Source organism: Leguminivora glycinivorella, chromosome 26 (genome assembly GCF_023078275.1).
Source record: "Leguminivora glycinivorella isolate SPB_JAAS2020 chromosome 26, LegGlyc_1.1, whole genome shotgun sequence".
Classification (NCBI taxonomy): Eukaryota; Metazoa; Arthropoda; class Insecta; order Lepidoptera; family Tortricidae; genus Leguminivora; species Leguminivora glycinivorella.
Genome location: NC_062996.1, coordinates 10,624,050 through 10,638,640, shown reverse-complemented (window position 1 = coordinate 10,638,640; position 14,591 = coordinate 10,624,050). Strand labels below are relative to the sequence as shown.

The 14,591-nt window shown below is 42.4% G+C and overlaps 1 protein-coding gene across 4 annotated transcripts in view; it reads right to left on the bottom strand.

The window, feature by feature from the left end:
* Nucleotides 1-9,224, bottom strand: part of LOC125239999 (transmembrane protease serine 9-like) — a 31,156-nt gene extending 21,932 nt beyond the window's left edge. For all 4 annotated transcript variants that reach the window (XM_048147794.1, XM_048147795.1, XM_048147797.1 and 1 more), the window contains exon 1: nt 8,999-9,224. In XM_048147794.1, coding sequence (XP_048003751.1) covers nt 8,999-9,032 — 34 coding nt within the window. In that variant the 5' untranslated portion in view covers nt 9,033-9,224. The remainder of the gene's footprint in view (nt 1-8,998) is intronic.
* Between the last annotated feature and the right edge of the window lie 5,367 nt (nt 9,225-14,591).

Genomic DNA, 14,591 nt, shown 5'->3' with positions numbered 1-14,591 from the left:
GCGATAGCGCCGCTGACCGCGGCAGTGTTGTCCGCCGCGTCGGCGCCGCCGAGGTTGCGTAGAAGTTGCCGCCTCGTTAACGATGGCCATCTCTGCGGTGCCGCCGAACAACGTTGTGGCCGCCGCATAGGCGCCGCGTGCGACGCTGTAAGTATGTCTGCTGCTGCCCCGACGCGAGCGCCGTGCCGTTAGTGATCAGTCGTCAATACGCAGGCTACCAGCGCGGCCACCTTCTGCCCCCGCCACAACGCCGCGAGCCTGCTGAAGCTGTCCACCAATATCGCTGGCCGCCACGCTTATGCTGGCGCCTCGATGGTGATGCAGCGCGCTCATCTGCCGTGACAACGCCGCGATCCTGCTGAAGCTGTCCACCAGTATCGCTGGCCGCCACGCTTATGCTGGCGCCTCGATGGTGATGCAGAGCGTTCGTCTGCCGTGACAACGCCGCGATCCTGCTGAAGCTGTCCACCAGTATCGCTGGCCGCCACGCTTATGCTGGCGCCTCGATGGTGATGCAGAGCGTGCGTCTGCCTTGACAACGCCGCGAGCCTGCTGAAGCTGTCCACCAATATCGCTGGCCGCCACGCTTATGCTGGCGCCTCGATGGTGATGCAGCGCGCTCATCTGCCGTGACAACGCCGCGATCCTGCTGAAGCTGTCCACCAGTATCGCTGGCCGCCACGCTTATGCTGGCGCCTCGATGGTGATGCAGACAGTTCGTCTGCCGTGACAACGCCGCGATCCTGCTGAAGCTGTCCACCAGTATCGCTGGCCGCCACGCTTATGCTGGCGCCTCGATGGTGATGCAGAGCGTGCGTCTGCCTTGACAACGCCGCGAGCCTGCTGAAGCTGTCCACCAATATCGCTGGCCGCCACGCTTATGCTGGCGCCTCGATGGTGATGCAGAGCGTTCGTCTGCCGTGACAACGCCGCGATCCTGCTGACTGTCCACCTGCTGTAGCTGTCCACCAGTATCGCTGGCCGCCACGCTTATGCTGGCGCCTCGATGGTGATGCAGCGAGCTCATCTGCCATGACAACGCCGCGATCCTGCTGAAGCTGTCCACCAGTATTGCTGGGCGCCACGCTTATGCTGGCGCTTCAGTGGTGATGCGGAGCGTAATACTGTTAACCGCTGCACAGGCGTCGCAATCCTTCTGCTGCGTCTGCCGTGACAACGCCGCAAGCTACTTGAAGTTTTCCACCGGTGTCGACGGCCGACACGCTGATGCTGGCGCCTTGATGTCGCCTCGATCGCACGAGGTAAGATTGCAGACGCGGCGACCTTCATCGCGCCACCGAGCGCAATACTGCGGCTGCCGCGAAGGCGTCGCTAATTTTCCTGCCGCGTTTGCCGTGACGACGCCGCGAACTCTGTTGATGCTGTTCACCGATGTAGCTGACTGCCACGCTGGCGCCGGTGCCTCCCGCGCTGACGGCGGCGACCTCGAGAGGGCCACCGAGCACGATACTGCGTGACGCGACAGGGCATCGAGACGCCTTTCGAGCTGACGACGGCCGTCTCAATCTCACCGCCGAACATAACAGCGTCTGCTGCAGTGACAAGCTGGTAAGATTGCTGATGTGGGCCCTTGGTGCTGCTAGCCGCCACGCTGATAACGCCCGTCGCGCCTAAGATGTCACGCTCACCGCGAACACTGTCTTCCCCTACAATGGTGCTACGACCACGACTATCCAGGCTCCGTCTGCTACGGTATCGCTGCTGACCAGGCTGATACTACCCTCCAATGTGACGCCGGGCGCCGCTATCAGCTGACATCCCGTACACTATGGTATCCACTCTTCTCTTTCCAGTTCCCGTGAAGTACGACAGTATTTACACTCTATTTTGACCAAGGACTCCTCCGTCGCCGAAGTGAGAACAGATAAATTCTAAAGATGCTACGTCCTAACGTGGTTTGGACACCCATAGTGGAACGAGGTAAGACGTCAATAACCGGACGAGGAGCCGCACTGCTGCGAGGGTGTCCTGACGATGTTCGCGAGCTATCTAATCGGAGAGGCGCCTCGCGAGACGACCCTGTGATTCCTGTACATCGCTCATTGTGTAGGTCAAAGACATCGTAAAGGTTTGCGGAATTAAAAAAAAATCTCTTTCAGAATGTCCAGATCTGAATTCGAGCCAGCGTCCTGCATCCTGAGCGTGCGTCTGTTTACCGGGTGGACACCAAAACCGATCGGTAATCTGGCCGCGGGGGTTCCAAGTACACGACGATTTCCCGGAGGCTTGTGGCGCCCACTGTCCATTCGAGAGATTAACTTATTCGCCGAGCCTCTAATAAACAAATTGGGAAAAATAAACCCGCTTCGCCTTAGTGAACTTGAGATTCCAGCTCAAAGCGAAAGGGGCCAGGAACTCAGGAGGACTTCAGTAGTTATCATCTGGCTCGACTATACTGAATTAATATAGTGCTTGATTCGATCGTTGAACCTGATTTCATCAATTTCACAACTTTCGTAGTCTACAGAGGAAGGTTGCACCGCTGCAGTTTCCAGCATTACCTCGTACAGCTGCCGATAGCTGTAGGCCAATCGCCCCTGTTTTGCTTGCATCTGCAGCCCGATAAGACCTTCAATAATCGGAACATTGTACGAAGTAAAGCTCTTCCGATGGAAAATAATCTTCAACAGGCGGTGGCGCTAGCGACTGAAGTGACATGCAGCCGGATTAAGGTTCGCATAGCACTATATGCTATGCACAGTTCGGTTGTATGTTATGTTATGCTGTACGATGGCAGGATTACATCTCTTCTGTTACGAGTAACTACGACAGTAACTGCTGACTCCAACAGACTGTCGTACGAGGTCAGTATGCACCCCCTGGGAGCCAAGTAAGTGACCTTCGGTGACCTCGCCTTCTTCTGCTTCGCCCGTCATCGTACCTCTTCGTCTGCGAGAGCCCTGCATTACGTCGTACAACGGTACGTATTAAGCCTCCGCCATACATAGCGCTAACGCTACGCTATCAGCGCGCTGAATGCGCGTGCATTCCGCTCGCGTCCCGCGCGCGTTGCGCTCGCAATCAGCGCTCGTTAGTTCCCGCTAGCGCCCACTGGGCGCAACGCCAGCGTTTGTGCGGTGCACCGCCATTATTGCGCTCCGCCTACGCTCTTAAAGCGCGCATGTGTGGCGGTGTTTTAATTCACCCCTTGACCTGCTACCACGACGTGTTCAGCAACCACCAGCGATGCGACACGGACGTCTCCACCTCTCAGTCTACTCTGTCGACCTTCATTGCACGAAGTAGAAATCCGTCGCATCGGGTTTTGGATTAGGTAATGGATTATTATGCCTACTTGAAAAATAAATATTTCATTTTCATTTTCATTTTCATTTTTTCATTACCCTAAGAGTCAATGACTGACTTGAAGAAATCGACTGATACCTCCGTCCAGTGTAGTAGCAATCGACAGCGCTCGTACTTTTCATCTTCTAGGCTAGTTTTACCGAGCGATCGGTATCCTCAAATGCCCTCACTAAAAAGAGTTCAGAGTTCAGGAGTCTCGCTTGCAACCGCGCTCGCTTGACGCGAAATAGTCTGATCGAAAATACCAGTATTGTAACAAATAGCCCTTGGGCGCGTGAGTGATGACCTTTTTCTGTGTTTGATATGGACGTAAGACGTTGACTTTAAATAGTCATATCAAAGCTAATATTGATTTAGATAATTTTTACGAAGGGTTGACAAAGCAGTATCAATTACGTTACCCTGCTACAGTACAGATAGTTACACTACTTTTACAGTTAATTTCCACACTCTGTGTCTGAAATTGGGTTTATAACCTGATAAAATAACGTGTCTGTTAATAATAATAGTGTATCTAAGGTTTTTGTATCTTGCTCAAGTCAGCCTCGCCTACATCTTTTTTGGTTTTGATCTGCGATGTATAATAATGTCATTTCTCTAACTATTCGCTGACTAAAGCTAAACGTCATCACGAAAATCTCTTTAGGCGTTTCTGGCACCGAGATATTCGCGGATCGAAGGCTATTTCGACTGATACATCTGTCAAATCGGTTCAACAACTGATTCACTTATTCTTCTATGCTATGCCAATAGGGCTACCAAAGGCTTGCGCGCCAGCTGACTCGCCACCAGGAGATAATAAACAGGTCTCTATAAAGACCTCGGATATACAAACGGCACAAATAATATAATAATTTTACCTTCCAATAAAATTGTTATTATTTTGCCTGGTATATCCGAGGTCTGAGTGATGCCTTCCTGGTAGGCTTAATATACCGTCGGCACTTCTCCTCAACAATGAGGGTGGCTGGTGGCGGGTCGGGGCGCGGGGGGCCTTGTGTTGCAGGTGGGGAAAAACGGGACTACCAACATCGCGGCGGTGTGACGCCGGAGCGACTTACAACGAACGATGGCGCCATCTACCGGTCCGATGCGACGTCTACGACGTACTCTCTCTATAAAGACCTCGGATATACCAGGCAAAATAATAACAATTTTATTGGAAGGTAAAATTATTATATTTTAAATAATAAACATTGAATAAATTAATGGATTAGATTTAGTTTCATGTTTTATAGTCAGTATTTTGTTCGTGTTGGTATGGTGAAAAGTTTTGTGTTCCACTCGGTGGCAAACTTTGTTTAACCATCGTGTATTGAAACCCTCGCAACGCTCAAGATTCCACATTTTGAACCACTCGCTACGCTCATTGGAATCTTTCGCTTACTCGGGTATCAATATTGGCGCGTGCGGTTAAATAACAACAATACAATACAATACAAATACTCTTTATTGCACACCTCAATACACGAAACAACATAGCAAGTATAAACAACAACTTAAGAGGTAAAACAAGAGGCGGTCTTATCGCTAAAGAGCGATCTACAACTTAACAACTTTGCCCGCTTGTATAATAAAACAAATATCTATTGTTAAGTAGGATCAAATATACCACTTTTGCATCGTCAAAGTCTATAAATACATTTTCCCCTCACTAGCTCGGAGACACGTGTTTTGTCCTTTAATACCAGCGGGTAAAAACGCATTTTATCCACTAGTGGGTAAAGTAATTTGACCTTGAATATAATCAAATTAACTGCTTTAAAATTGATAAAAGTAGGTGAATCTACTAAAAAAGATGATTTACCACCTGTGGAACTACTGGAAGCAGTGATAAACGCATTTTTTTGCGTTGTAGTTTCCTCGCTATAGTGAGGCGAAAAGTTTTGTGTTACACTCGGGTGCAAATGTATTTTACTTCTCGTGTTTTCAACACTCGCAAGTTCAGGATTCTATTCTCGAACCACTCGCTTCGCTCGTGGTTCAACTATAGAATCCTTTCACTTGCTCGTTTTTCAATTCCACACTCGGCGTTAAAATACAACTTTGCCCCCTTGTATAACAAATAACTATTTATCTCAAACATGCACACAAGAAAAAAAATTGGTAAGAAATCAACTATAATATTTACCGACGACCCTTTTTTTTTATGTATATAAGTATTTGTATACTATATATATCGTTGTCCGAGTGCCCACAATACAAGCCTTCTTGAGCTTACCGTGGGGCTCAGTCAATCTGTGTAAGAATGTCCTATATAATATTTATCTATTTATTTATTTCATTTATAAAGCATAAAGAAAAAGGACATGTCAAAAAAGTCACTTGGCTGCGGATAGGTCTACTTATTTCAAACAAAAAATCAAACTACCTATGCGCAAGATTATTCGACCCCATCGTCATTTTTTGAAAGTAGTTAATTTTTTTGTTCTTTTCATTTTTGGCATCAAGACATCTGTAATTACTCATCATCAATTCATCACACATACACAAATAAATGCTCTTATCAAGATTTGAACCCATCAATGCTAGAAGGCCCCATCACTTAGGCCAGACCGGTCGTCAAGAGTAAAACATTAACTCTTTTTAGGGTTCCGTAGTCAACTAGGAACATACTACGCGGACGTCCGTCGTAAATCGACCGCGGACGGGAATCTGGACAATGAAATTACACATAACCGTGCAAACTATCGGTCGACGGACGCGGACGTGGCCTTGAGCGCATGGACGTCCGATCGAAATCTGGCTCGCTGGATGTTTTGTTCCGTGCACACTGATCGGTCGCGGTCGCGGTCGATTTACGACGGACGTCCGCGTAGTATGTTCCTAGCTTTATAGTTTCGCCATGTCTGGCTGTCCGTCCGTCCGTCCGCGGATAATCTCAGTGACCGTTAGCATTAGAAAGCTGAAATTTGGTACCAATCACGCCGACAAAGTGGTAAAATAAAAAGTGGAAAAAAATGTTTTTATAGGTAAAAAAAATCAGTCCCCACTTTACATGTAGGGGACATGTAAAGTGGGGACTGATTTTTTTTTTCATTCCAACCCCAACGTGATATATATTGTTGGATAGGTATTTAACAATAAATAAGCGTCTACTAAAAACGTTTTTTGATAATATAAATAATTGCTCCTAAAGTAAAAAAAAAGTGTGTCCCCCCCCCTCTAACTTTTGAAACATATGTTTAAAAATATGAAAAAAATCACAAAAGTAGAACTTTATAAAAACATTCTAGGAAAATTATTTTGAACTTGATAGGTTCAGTAGTTTTTGAGAAAAATACGTAAAATTTAGCATGGTTAGCGCATCGTAACTGGTGAATTTCCAATATGACTTGGAACTCCGGTTGCCGTTTAAGAAGTTTACACTCTTACGGTAGATGTCGCTACGGGTCCCATTGACCTTAGTAGTGGAAAATTTCGCTGGCTTGGTTGAAGTCTTGGTGGCTCAGTTGGCAGAGCGCTGGAGTATCGATCCAGAGGCCGTGAGTTCAAGTCTCACCCAGGGCAGACATTTTCCACTTTTAAATTTATTCTAAGCCTAACGGCATCGATTGCAGACGTTTCTGCTAATCAGAAGTTAAAATACGTAAAACTACGGAACCCTACACTGAGCGTGGCCCGACATGCTCTTGGCCGGTTTTTTAAAGCTAAGAACACGAACCCCCTTACTTTAATTCATTTAAGTACTTTGTTTTCCAACATTATTAGTAAGCCAGCAAGCTCGCAAGACCTTTGGAGATCCCCGCTTACAAAACAAGGAAAAACCGCCAACCGGTATATTTCTACTCATCAGATCCAAAACAACATAAGTGTCAACAAAATGAGTAATAACTCTGTCCTTTCTAGTTGAACTACACTGCAGCTATACGTTTACATTTTGTAACATATGAGCCTTATGGGGAAGATATAGAATTCATTTTTTAGGCTTTAGTTGTGGTGTGCATTGTGGAGTTTACCTTGGATCTGCAAAATATCTTGAATATCTTGTTATGTTATTGTGATTTGATTTAAGAGATCTCGTTGAAACATGGGCAGACTAAACCCCTTATTCATAAACGTACTCTAAAGTTATGAAGCGGATAAAGTTCGTTTGTCCCTTTCTGACGTATTGGTGTGATCATAAATTAAATATAACAAGATCATACCATCCCATACATTAAAATGCGACCGCCTACGAACGCGCTTACACTCCACCACACATAGATGGCGCCACAAAAAATGCCTTGTTGCCACCGATTATTTGTAGATTGGCATTAAGTGTCAATTCCGAGCCGTAAATCTATGTCAAAAGTGACACTTAACGCCATCTACAAGTATAATCGAAAGCTACAAGACATTTTTTTGTGGCGCCATCTATGTGTGGTGGAGTGTAAGCGCGGTCTTAGGCGGTCGCATTTTAATGTATGGGATGGTATGATCTTGTTATATTTAATTTATGGTGTGATAGAAAAGGACAAACGAACTTTATCGGCTTGATAACTTTAGAGTACGTTTATGAATAAGGGGGCAATACTTTAACGCAAATGGACGAAGTATCGTTATAAACATAATATTTCTCATATAAATTTGCCATCGCAACAGTCGCACACTTTGGGTGTCATTCATTTATTACGTAAGATAATTTTGGCTACTTTTGACCCTCTCCTCCCCGGTGTAAAACAATATTGCCGGCTTAATATTGCGACTTGTATGAAAGAGGAACTTTAAGTAGATAAAAATAACTTAAAAGAAAAAGTAAAACCTGTTAACATTTTAATAAAAAAAAAAGTTTTTTTTTGTACATGCCTGTAAGTACCTAGTTTTTTTGTAATCCCCGAGACCTAGACTCGAAACAGCATGTGGAATTGCATCAGACCGGTGCGTTGAGATGCAATGACAATGACCTTTTCAAAAGTCTATTTTTGTGATACGCATAAAGCTGGCTTCCAACATATGAGATCGAAAAAACTAACAATGAGTACGGGCGACGGGTATGGAAATGCACATTACCGCAGATATTGAATAGATTTCCAAATGAATTGATAGACTCATTAGAAATCGAACCTGTAGCCAAGCTCGTTATATACTGAAAAACACTTATTAAAATCGAAAAAAAAAATGTATAAATAAAATAAGTAGCAATACATATGTACTAAGACTCCTTAACTCAAATATTTTCTTTAATTTAAGATTAGCAGTTAAGTTCATAAATGCATGTATGTTTCTTAGAAATAAACGGATTAAATTTAAAAAAAAATTTTTTTTAAGTGCGACCAAGGATTTGTCATATTAAAAGCAATTTTTATGGAGTATTGTATAGACTTTTTGGAAAGTAATTTTTCTTAAACCTCTGGGGTTTGCGTGATTGTTTTTTCTTTCCTTTTCTACGTTTGATATAGCTATATTTTACTTAAAATTTCGAAAAATACAGTACTTATTGTCGAAATATTTTGTTATTAAATTTAGATGAGAATAACCTTTTCATGGATGGGGAAGTACTTATTTAACAAATGTTGATATACTCTATATGTACCTACAAAAGAACAACCTTATTCAAAAACAATGGAAATTTTTCGTTGAGTTACAGGACATACGTTTCCGTAACTTAGAGGATTTTAGTTAACGATAAAGTTGTATTATAAAATAAATATAAAAAAAAAATTGAATTAAAAAGTTTACCTATACTTACCCAATATTACAAACCACATCCATTTTCCATACATTTTTGTATTTAAATATAAATATCTAACTATAAAATGCACAATCACTTTAAATAACACTTCACAGAACAAATAAAAACTTCACTAGTAAACATTCATTTTAGCTCTATAAATAACCTTGAGTCGTTTTGACAAAAGTTAGTAGAGTCATTATTAATTATACAAATAAATGTCTGTCCGACCACTCATATGGAGTTCGCACATTCGACTGACGAAAGTAGGTATATATCGTAAGAAACAAAGCTTCAAAGGAGAATGGATCCGTCTTAAGATGGTCCATTAATTACGTGAAGCTTCGCTCGTCTCAAGTTCGAAAATTGCTCCATACAAACTTCCACCCCCATTTTAAAGAAGTAGGGGATTAGAAATAGACAAAAAGTAGCCTATGCCACTTGTCGTGGTCGGAGTTTTTTTCAAAATTTTAATTTTGTGGTTAGGTTATTAGCTCATAGTGTATATCTACGTTATTGGCACAAGCTTTTATCGCCGACTGTACCTTTCTTTTAACAGTCATCTACTGCTCTCCGAGACGTTTCTAAAAACCCCTTACGCGATGGGGATACGACGTTTCATAACAGAGTTCCTATGACCACCTTTCTGCTCCATCATCAGATCAGCTCCATGATACCATAATATTGCATTGTCACGTGATGTGTGCAAAAATTCAGCTCCATAGGAAACCCGCAAGTGGGTCAAATTTATCTTCTACGTTTTGACGCACACTAACATACTAACAAGGCAAGTTGAATAAAAGCTTGTAAAAGCAGGTATTTAGGGTTCTCAAAGGTCGGCAACGCATCAGTGGCTCCCCTAATGTTGCTTATTTCCATGGGCGGCGATGACTGCTTACCATCAGGCGGCTCATCATCATCATCATCATTATCAGCCTATCCTCGTCCACTGCTGGACATAGGCCTCTTCTAATGCACGCCACTGCTCCCGATCTTCAGCTAATCTCATCCAGCCAACACCAGCCAACTTGCGGATGTCGTCACTCCATCTTGTCACAGGGCGTCCTGCACCACGTTTACCGAGTCGCGGTCTCCACTCAAGAACCTTTCGGCTCCACCGACCGTCTGTCCTGCGACTAACGTGACCAGCCCACTGCCACTTCAATTTGCTAATCCGGTGAGCTATGTCGGTAACTTTGGTTTCAACAACAACATCATTTCTGATGTGATCCCTCAGAGATACCCCGAGCATAGCCCTCTCCATAGCTCGTTGAGCGACTTTGAATTGGTGGACCAATCCAGCCGTGTGTGCCCACGTCTCGGCACCGTAGGTCATTACAGGTAGGACACACTGGTCGAAGACCTTCGACTTGAGACATTGTGGGATGGGTGACGAGAAGACTCCGCGAAGCTTATGGAATGCTGCCCAGCCCAGCCGAATTCTTCTGTTGGCTTCTCTCTCGAAGCTGTTCTTACCTAGTTGGAGAGTTTGCCCTAGGTAGACATACTCTAGAACAACCTCGAGCGAGATTCCATCAACTGCGATCGGTCCCGGATCAGCGTACTCGTTAAACATAACCTTGGTTTTATCTAAGTTCATCCTAAGACCGATACGCTGCGAAGACCCAGCTAGACTTTGCACCATTTCCTGTAAATCTTGCCGGGTTTTAGCCAGGATGACGATATCATCATGTAACAGAACAAGCGTCTATGACGAGGAAATGGACTCGTTATTACATATAAAACTTACGGCGAATCAACTTTTCCTTGACCAACTATTTGGTGCATATTTTCTTTGGGATTTCATTGGATATTTTGACAAATAATATCTTTGAAGCTTTATCACATGTATAGTCACGTCTTCACTCATAAAATTCACTATTATTTGATGCAAAACAGGTTGGAAACAAACTACGTTCACATGGACGGAATACTGACACTGACAGTTGTCAGCTGCGTAACGTTCCGATATTATGTCTTGATTTCAATCACAGGTCATAAAAGTTCATAATGATTAGTAGTATACTTTCTGGATGTGTTTAATGTAGCATTTAGAAACAAAAATGATATTTTACTGCGTATTTGATCTACAAATCTAATTAAAACCCTTTAACAAAAAAAATATCTGCATACCTATACTAACCGCAATACATAATAGCTGGGGAGTTTATTGCAAAACCTTAAATTTTTTGACCAAAGCATGAAACTTGGCACAGTTGTTCCTTATATCAAAATAAGCCGATTAAGATCGGGAGCCTTCGGGAGCCTCCCCCCTGGGGCCCGGGAGGGGGGGTCAAAGTACCGCTTCACCCGGCTTGGTTTGAAAAATTCTAACTTACCCCGTTTAGTTAATAGGTCATGTTTGGTATCGTTTTCGAGTAAATCTATAACGTAGAATTCGTTTTTAGTACTAAAATTATAATTTAATGGTAAATAAAATAAAAAAAAATAAAAAAATTGAAATTTTCATCCATGATTTACAAATTCAGTTCATCATAAATAACAAACTGTTTGCTTTTTCTAGAAATAAAAAATAAGACATGATAGCCTATTTAATATAGATTATAAAAAATATAACTTTTATCCACCTTTACTAACGTTAAGTTCCACAAAAAAATTACTTTAAGACGCGCGGCGTCGGGACGCCGCGAGCGTAATTTTAAAATGCCTTTATTTTAGAAACTCTATTAGACCCCGTTTAGCTATTAGGTCATGTTTGATATCGTTTTCGAGTAAATCAATAACGTAGAATTCATTTTTGGTACTAAAATTATAATTTAATGGTAAGTAAAATTAAAAAAAATTAAAAAATTTGAAATTTTCATCCATGATTTACAAATTCAAGTCATCATAAATGACAAACTGTTTGCTTTTTCTATAAATAAAAAATATGATATGAAAGCCTATTTAATATAGATTATAAAAAATATAACTTTTATCCACCTTCACAAACGTTAAGTTCCACAAAAAAATTACTTTAAGACGCGCGGCATCGGGACGCCGCGAGCGTAATTTTAAAATACCTCTATTTTAAAAACTCTATTAGACCCGGTTTAGGTATTAGGTCATGTTTGATATAGTTGTCGAGTAAATTAATAACAAAGAATTTATTTTTGGTACTACAATTATAATTTAATGGTAAATAAATAAATAAAAAATATTCATCTATGATTTGCAAATTCAAGTCAACAAAAATGTCAACTGTTTGCTTTTTCTTTAAATAAAAAATATGATGTAAAAGCCTATGCGTATGTCACCAAACACCCAGACAAGTTTGGTGAAAACTTCCTTCACGAACTGCTTGGTGTCTAATGACCATGGTCCAAATGTTTCAAATGCAGTTGCCGCAAATATGTAGTTGTTTTTTAAAAATGCATATTTGCGCGTTTAAACTGGGCGTTTTGCAGCAGCAGTCCCTGGTTTCTGGGCCGAACGTTAGACGTTGGACGGAGCCAAGGTATCCACACAGGTCACGCGCCAAGGGTCGTCCCAGAAACCAAGGCAAAAGCGAGCAACCATCAGGCCGCTTTCCGTCTGCTGCTGACAAGCCGACAGGTTCGAGGGTTGTCGGTATGTTCGCTGTGCCGAGAGCCTTGCGGATTAAATCGTTAAGTGCAGCGTGTCACAAAATTCGGCCAGCACTAGACTGGCAGTGGAGTCCGTGGTGTCCTAATGCGTCGGCAGCAAGGGTGTGGTTGGCATGTCTTTAGCCCCAGTCTTAGACAAATGGCAGTATATGATGAAGTAAGGCAGCCTCGGAAGGAGGTATGTTCTCCAAGTGTCGATCTTTTCTAGTAAAGAGGTTCTTCCTTCACTCATTCACTGCTGCGTAAGGACCCTTGATCTGAAACAATATGTGCATTGTCATTTTATTTAAACAGATTCTGCAACTATCAAATTACAACATTTTGGTGGATCACCTTCACTATTACACACTTACCTATCATACAAAATAATTACAAACTTTAGTAGAATCTGATTAGCCTATCTATGATATTGCTCCATCTCGTAATAGTTTGAAGCCTTGGGTGGCCATGTTTCTCCCTTGTTGATCGTTTCAAGCTGCGTTTATCGTACCTATCCCATACTATGTCTAATCTAGAAACGTTTTCTTTTGGCTTTGAAGCTTAGCCAGGCCACCCAAGGTGTCAAACTATTACAAGATGGAGCAATATCAGAGGCAAATCAGATTCTACTAAAGTTTGTAATAATTTTGTATGATACGTAACGTAAGTGGGTAATACTGAAGGTTACGTGATCCACCAAAAAGTTGTAATTTGATAGTTGTAGACTCTAAAATGATAATGCACATATTGTTTCAGATTCAGACCAAGTCGTTGCGTAACGGTGAATGAGTGGTTGAAGTACCTACCTCTTTAGGTACCAAAAAAGATCGACAATTGGAGCACATACCTCCTTCAGAGGCTGCCTTGCATCAGCATATACTGCGCACAGTGTACCAGGGGCCCATTTCTCGAAGCTACAAGTTACAATTTTCAACTGGTTGTCAATGTCTAATATGACAAGTTGCAAAGAGACTTCCGCTTGTAACTTGTAACTTTCAGTTTTGAGAAATGGGACTCAGGACGTTCTTGTTTGGAGTCAGGCGTTGGTGCCACACCAAAATTTGCCAAGTCCGTCTTCTTGGGGATGGAAGGAAGAAGGAGACGAATGGGTAGTGTGGTACCCATTCGTCTCCTTCTTCCTTCCATCCCAGTCAGGCAATACTAAAGTGGCCAGTATATGCTTAGAAGTTAAAAGATGTAAATGTAAATCAGGTTGCAGACACCGATGCAACTGCATAAAGTGGGTAGAGCCTTCTTTATGCAGTTCCATATGTACCCAGCTATGTCTCTGTGAAGGGAATGTATAGTATGAGTATGAGTAATCTGTCAATTAGGACACCACAGACTAAACTATAAGTGCTAACTTTTCAGTGTTGGATACTCTATGGCAGTTCCGACTCAATTATAATAAGCTCATTATAATTGACTTTAGTTAACTATAATAATTTCAAAAATAGAACTTCATACAATTTCTATACTAATTTGCGATATCTGGCAAATTTTCCTGCATCTGAAACACATTTTTTTTATCTGTCGCGGTATCGGCCAATCAGAGACGGTTATTACAAACAATTGGTTGTTAGGTAATTCGATGTTGATACAACAGTGAACGACTCTATTGACATTAATTTTAACTTGCATGAATGGTGATATTTCCGTCCATTGATGATGAAGATGATGACTCGTAGAAAAAGTATTGTATACAATAGTGATATAATTAAGCTTTTCACTCTAGTACCGTACTACACATGGTACTCGACTGAAAAGTTTTGTATTATATCACGATTGTATAAAATACTATTATATAAATTTCTTACAGGATTCACTACAATGAATAAATAACAGGTACAGTCGGTCTTTAGATCGTGTGGTCCGACCCGAGTGTTGCCGTTGTCGACACCGGAGTCAATAATAATGAATCTTTTTCTATTTATGCATTAACACACCTCTGACACTGGCGATCAAATATATGAAAGAGGCGCGTTCCCCGCACACAGTCTAAGCTCGCGTAGGTGAACGCGTACTATCCTTTGTGAATAGGCTTT